The 7,216-nt window shown below is 37.6% G+C and overlaps 1 protein-coding gene across 1 annotated transcript; it reads left to right on the forward strand.

Moving 5' to 3' along the window:
- The first annotated feature begins 2,353 nt into the window (after positions 1-2,353).
- LOC149012410 (aspartyl protease family protein 2-like) lies at positions 2,354-4,383 on the forward strand. The gene has a single exon (XM_089160230.1). It carries the CDS (start codon positions 2,445-2,447, stop codon positions 3,822-3,824), a length of 1,380 nt encoding a protein of 459 aa, XP_089016356.1. The 5' UTR covers positions 2,354-2,444; the 3' UTR covers positions 3,825-4,383.
- Positions 4,384-7,216: the final 2,833 nt, after the last annotated feature.

Consider the following 7,216-nt stretch of genomic DNA (forward strand, 5'->3'; position numbering starts at 1 on the left):
GAGGCAGATTCTTCAACAAGAGAATCCAAATCCATGGGTTATGGATATGGATCATGAACTTCTATCTGGACACTCTACAAATTAATTCGACTAAACCTTCGGGTTCTCGGACTTGCAATACGGATTTCGGGTTAAAAATACGGGGGTTGTTACACGGTTAATTTGATTTTTAAGTTGGCATCAGTGAGAGTCATGGCAGATTATTCTACAAAAGAAACAAATAACACATCACAGCCAAAGAGGGGTAGTAGTGAGATTTCCAACAAGATATAGGAAGGTGAGTGTTGGATGACTTAATGAGTGAGAGTGTATTTTAGTCATTTAACTCATATAAGGACATTTTAGTCACTTGACCAACAAATTTAATAGTCAAACTGTTGGCCACTATGAATAGATAACTTGAAATTATGCAAAAACCCAAAAGTAGTCACCTTGAAATTTTCTGCCTACTTAAGTGGGCATCTTAAAAAACACTCAAAAAAATAAAAATTGTGTCATAAGAAATTAATACAATCTTAAAAACAGTGATCCATGACCTCATCATCAACTTGACATTCTTTAAAGCAAGCTACAACATCAATTGGTTTATAATAGAAGGACTGTCATCATCGATGAGTATCTACGACCAACGATCCCATCATCAATTCAACATGCATTTAAAGCAAATCACTGCATTAATTACTTTAAAATGGAAGTATTTAGCCTTATCTTTCAACTCTACTTATCCTTCACTGACATATTTTACTGAAATAACAACACATATTCCATTATTCGGATCTGTACAATTGGCATTCCACATGACATGAATGAAGATCCAAGAACTAAACTCCTCATCTATTGTTCTATACCATTGCCACCACCTGCCTAGAAAGTTTTGCTAAATAAAAATTGATATGTGGGTTGTTTGGGTATTGCATATTAAATGAGCAGTACCGTGCAGCAGTGGCGGAGCCACGTTGGGACCGGAGGGGCCCGTGCCCCCCGGATTTTTTGAAATTCTAAATATTCTTGTTTTTTTTCCCTTATTTCTCTATTTTTAAATGTGAAATACCACTATTTGCCCCCCTCTAAAAATAAAAAATAAAAAATTAAGATAAAGATGATGGGTACAAATGTCATTTATAATCTTTATCTAATGGTTATCATTAAATCCCTAGTTTTAAGGAATAAAAGGTAAAATTCTAATTAAACACTAACTTAAAAACTAACTCACGATCCTTGAATTTCTCCTTATTTATTCTCTCCTATTTTCATTTTTATTTATTCTCTCATGAATCTCCTCTTTTATTCCTCTTTTTTCTCTTTTTTTTTTCTTTTTCTCACACGTCTCACAAAATACTAAATTAGTTTAGCACATTTTGGAATTTTCCTAAATCTTCTCCTATTCACTCTCTCTTTCTCAAATTATTCATTTCTCTCTCTCACACTCATGAGTTTTCTACTAATTTACCGAATTTTTAATATAGATTTCACATTAAAATATAATAATATATTTTGAGATGAGATCTACATTGGGTCCCACATTGGTCCCCAATGTTCAATCCTGGCTCCACCTTTGACATCTTCGAAGCATTTTTCCCTTCCAATATTTTTCTATTGGGGCTTCCCTCATTCCTTTTATCGAGGATAATGATGCGAATCGGTCTTTAATGAGTTCGAATATGCAACGTCAAGCAGTTCCACTTTCTCGATCCGAGAAATGCATTGTTGGAACTGGGTTGGAACGCCAAGCGGCTTTAGATTCGGGGGTTTCTGTTATAACAGAACGTGAGGGAAATATCATTTATACCGATATTGACAAGATCACTTTCTCAGGCAACGGAGACACAGTCGAGATCAAACCTAGGGTTAAAAAAAAGAGATTTTGATATCAAAATTTATTATGCAAAAATTATTTTCTATCCTTGTACAAAATGAACGATCGAGAATGAAATCTCGATCCAAGTTTTGATCCAAACCGTACCGTACATTGTGTGGTGCTACACATTAATTCCATAGCACCCAAGCAAGACCCTGCGCGTGATACTAAATTCTTGAAGGGGTTTGAGTCCATAAAAACCCTGACGCCTCTGTTTTCTGTCTTCCACTGAAGAGAGAGAAAGCGAGGGAGTGTGTTGCGGCGAGTTTTCCTCCAATCAAATTTGCGATAACGTTCGTCTTTCGTATTCATGAGTCATGACTCACTCTGTAATCTGTACACAAGGAAGACTTTTCTCACCGTGTTTTTTACCCATTAAAGCAAGAAAGTCACAGCTCTCTATCTGTCCATTAATATTTTTTGTTCTTAATTTTTGAATATACGTATGAGCTACGCTCATCAAGTACGTATATAATACCTTAATTAAGGTTCAAGACCAAACAACACCCACCAAAGTTTCTTTGTCTTCTTTCTTCACTTCCGTCGATCTCTGGCTTTCCTCTGATTTTCTTGTCTGAAGACAACAATGGTGGTATGGACTTCTCTGTTACGGATTTTACTGGTTCTCTTCCTCTGTTTTGCCGATCTTTCTAAGAGTCAAGCCAGCAGCAACAGCTCAAATGAATACTTGAAACTAAGATTGCTCCACAGAAACCCATCTCGTTCCCCATCTCAATCTCTCCACTTTGATTCTCTTCGTCTCTCCACTCTGTTCTCGGCCTTGCAGGGCCGCAAAGGTGTGAAAGTTCCTATTGTTTCTGGAGCTTCAACTCAGTCAGGCCAATACTTTGTGGATTTCAGAATCGGAAACCCACCTCAGAAGCTCCTCCTTGTGGCCGATACAGGAAGCGATCTGGTCTGGGTAAAATGCTCTGCCTGCCGTAACTGTAGCAGAAACTCACCGGCCACCGCCTTCCAGGCTCGCCAGTCTGCTACATTTTCACCGGTTCACTGCTATGACTCGGCGTGCCGACTCGTTCCTCACCCGCTCAAACGCCAGCCCTGTAACCACACGCGAATCCACAGTACCTGTCGCTACCAGTACACTTATGCAGATGGGTCTCGATCAAGTGGGTTTTTCTCCAGAGAAACCACCACATTGAACACAAGCTCGGGAAGAGCATTGAAGCTGAAAAGCCTTGTTTTTGGTTGTGCGTTTCACATCTCTGGTCCTAGTCTTTCAGGTGCGAGCTTTAATGGTGCTAATGGTGTGATGGGTCTGGGTCGCGGTCCAATCTCATTCTCCACCCAAATGGGTAAGCGATTCAGCAACAAATTCTCTTATTGCCTCATGGATTACACCATATTCCCACCTCCGACGAGCTATTTACTGATCGGAGAATCACCAGAGCAAGCCACAAATAAGAAGAAGAAGAAGATGAAATACACGCCATTGCTGTCCAACCCTTTCGTCCCAACTTTCTACTATGTGGGGTTAAAGAGCATTAGCGTCAATGGAGTCACACTGCGGATCAACCCTTCCATTTGGGCCATCGATCAAAATGGTAATGGCGGCACCATAATCGATTCTGGAACAACATTAACCTTCTTGCCTGAGCCAGCTTATCGACAGATTCTGAACGAATTTAATAAGACGGTAAGGCTACCCAAAGTAGAGGACCAAACAGGAAACTTCGATCTATGCGTGAATGTGTCTGGTGTGGCAAATCCGAAGCTGCCCAGATTTAGATTAAGGTTCAGCGGTGGGTCTCTGTTTTCGCCGCCGATGAGGAACTACTTCATAGACACGGCGGCGGAGGTGAAATGCTTGGCTTTGCAAAGCTTGGACTTGCAGGCAGGGGGTCCATCGGTGATAGGGAATCTAATGCAACAAGGTTACATGTTTGAGTTCGACAGAAACAAATCAAGGGTCGGGTTTTCTCGACAAGGGTGTGCCCAACCATGAAGCCGCACAAAAAAGAACGATTTGCAGTGAGTTCTTGGGCTGTGAGCGTGTGATGTAATTTTTATTTTCATTAATTTTAAAGAAATATGATTTCTGGATTTATGCTTCTTTGGATTCTAAAGTTGACAGAGAAAAAGAGAAGGGAAAATTGAGAGAGTCCTGGCTGTAATATCACGTGAATTTTGAGTATCTGACAGGGAAATGGGAAAAAGAAAGATGTTGGTGTCTCATGTCTGGCATCTTTGGGGGCTCAAGGTCTTCTTGAGCTGATAGATTTTTCCAAACATTCTCATGTTCTGGGTTTCCTTTTAGATGCCTCTTTCAAGAAATTATTGGTTTGATTTGTGATGTAGAGAAGGTGGGACATGGGCAGCCACCAGCCAGTCTGGATTCTGGCCTCAATCACCGCTTTGTTGAATAGATTCTTAAATTTTGGGTCATGTTGCTCTGGCTTTTTCTTGTCCAAACAAATCCAGTTTTGGCTTTGAATCCAGTGGTAATTATAAGTTTAATAAGGCTCTTTTGACTTTCTGTGGATCCATTCTTGTGATAATTTGTGTAAATTATTGGTATTTATATGGTTCGTTTTATTTCTCAATTAGAAGACTTTTTGCATGTTCTGCACTGTGTGTTTTTCCTCTCATATGAAATGAGAAAATGTGATCATCCAACATTCTTGATCTTCCTTACCTTTCTCAATCTTTGTTTTCTCTCTTTCAAGTATCTTCCAGTGGAATTGAGACTTTCTATTATTAGATTTTATTTTATCATTCATTTAGGAGGAAAATCAATCTCTGATCTTCTTTGACAATGCTTAAAGATGAACCTCCATTCCAAAATGAATGGTGAAGGGATATAAAGGGAGCATAATCTTCTACCCTTGCGAGTAGAAAATTGGGACCCCCTCCTGAGTAACCATGAAACAATTTTCAGTTCCTTAATAATTCTAAAGCCAAGTGCCTTTCACTTAATGCTCATTATATATCGTAGAGTTCAATAAAAATAAATAAGACTATATAGAGATTTAATGTGACTCACGCACTAATCTGATTATACTTGCAAGTCCCTATTTTGGCTTGCCCTTACTATATCGAGTTATTAAGACTTAAAACTCTTTATTTGAGAATGAGAAGGGAAGGTGATCAGGGTTCAATGTTTAGCCTAGCCAACCCAATCCTATCTAACCATCATTTTGACTTTGAATTCAACTTTAGTGTCAACCCTGATTACTATTTATTGCTTTGTGGCAAGGTCAAGTTGAGGTTAAGGTGAACTTTAGGGCTAGCTCTTGATAGTGAAATAGGATTGACGTCAATCTAGGCAAGCCCCAACCAATCAAGGTGGATAAGGACTACATTTGGCCTATCGAGGTCACAATTATAGGCCAAGCTAGGGTACTCATGGTAAGGGTGCAAGTTATAAGCAATTCTGTATATAACGTGATATATTCACAAGTACAATCGAAGATATTTGACTATGTAATGAAAGAAACTTAAAACTCTTGAGAACACCCAAAAACGAGTTTGTAATCTCTCATCCCAAAAGAGGAAAAAGATATCCACATCTCACTATAAGGATGTGTTTGTTAACATTATCGGAGACAATTATGGCATTATTTTGTTCTCAGAGAACGAAAGAATAGGTAGTAGATGGTAAAGAAAACGATTCATTCTTTTGTTCTTTAAGAATGGACTAATGAGAAAAGTGATCTGAAAAATCACTTTCTCAAAAAAAAATTCTTTTGGTGGTTCAGAAACTTGATAAACAGCCCTAATGATGATAGTCTTTAAGACCACCCCCACCCTTGCTCGTAAACAGTAAACCCCTTCTACTTTGCTCTCCAATCTTATGCTCTTACTAATTTTTTGTACTGCGGTCCATTGGAAAATATATTCAAAACGGTTCTGTCAAACACTTCTTTTCCAAACAAAAAACGATCTCCTAGCATAAAAACATGTAAAAAATAATAATTTTACACAAGGACTGAACTTCCAAAATGAAAACATTACCAAACACACACTAAAACATATAAAAACTTTTTATATGCATGTTTAGAAATTCAAAGGCACCCAATAAAAATACATACATGACTCCTATTTCATCCTACAAAATACCAATAATTTTCTGACAATTTTGCCTTATCTCTCATTGCAATGATCTGGAAAAAATCAATTAAAATTTGCCTTTTTTTTTTATTATAAGGAAAAAGACAACCATGTAAAGCTCATCCAGGTGCTTCATGATCTCATCACATATAATTGGACAGACACTTGTTCAGTTTTTCAGGGAGTCGGTGGCTTAAATAAACTTTATAGACAAATCAAAGCAAAACAGGCAGGTAGAATCCTTGTTTTCAATACCAAACCTAATTGGCAGCATTGGAATGAACACACTTTGTGAAAGGAATGGAACTCTTAACTTAGAAAAAAGTTCTCCCCAGAGATCATGGTAGATATCAGATTTTGAAATCTGCAACTAACCCCATTTTTAAAACATAGGATCTATCTGGAATGAGTGGCCTTCATGGCTGGAATTCTATCTTTGCAGAGCCTTCAGGGCAGGGGAAGTTGATGCTTCACAAGTCTCTGGACTCTACTAAGCCAAGGGATCAAGCAACTCACCAAGCAGTTCTTTCATTACAATCACATTTGATCAGCTTCTATTCATGGCATAGTTGTCGGTAATCTTAGATACGATACGATCAAATTTGTATTTTGTCGGCAAACCTGAGAGAGATTGGTTATGATTGGATCAAATTAGGCTTTGTATTGGAGTTCAGGAAGAGTTTTCCTACGCAGTATTTTCTTGGTAATTTTTTATGAGACATTGTTTCGATGCCTTGACATCAAGCTACAACTCTCACAAATCTTGATGCTTTCTTATCTAATAGACAACCTAGAATCTAGGTATCAAACATTTCCATCCAATTTGAGCTTTAGGCATGATTTTTGGGCATATGAGTAATGAACTAAGAATTGACCATCTAAAGACCCTATGGATTTTAGGATGATAATAACAATAACTAAAGGTTAGTGAATTCTTAATCACATTCTTAATCAATATGATTATGTTTTGTTTTGTTTTGTTTTGTTCTTTTTTGTTTTTTTTTCTTTTTTTTCTTTTTTTTTGTGGTTTCTTTTCTACCTCATCTTTGGCATCCACAGAGTAGAAGTATTAGGTTTCCTCCATAAACCTTACTTTCATAGGCCTTCTATCCATTTAGAAAGCTGGTATACTATAGGCTAAGCAGCTAATATATTTCTCTCTTTTTCTTTTTTGAAATTGTGAACTATTCTCCCCAAAAAAAAAAAAAAAAAATTGAGTACACAAATATTTTGTGTTTCATAGCACCTTATGTGTCTCTCTTTTCATCTTTTGAAATCACAATGTAT

The sequence above is a fragment of the Hakea prostrata genome, chromosome 6 (assembly GCF_041222555.1).
Source record: "Hakea prostrata isolate BN-2017 chromosome 6, UWA_Hpros_2, whole genome shotgun sequence".
In the NCBI taxonomy this organism is placed as follows: domain Eukaryota; kingdom Viridiplantae; phylum Streptophyta; class Magnoliopsida; order Proteales; family Proteaceae; genus Hakea; species Hakea prostrata.

What these genes read in the sequence shown, in the direction of transcription:
- LOC149012410 (XM_089160230.1), top strand. Translation starts at nt 2,445, where the DNA reads ATGGTGGTATGGACTTCTCTGTTACGGATTTTACTGGTTCTCTTCCTC.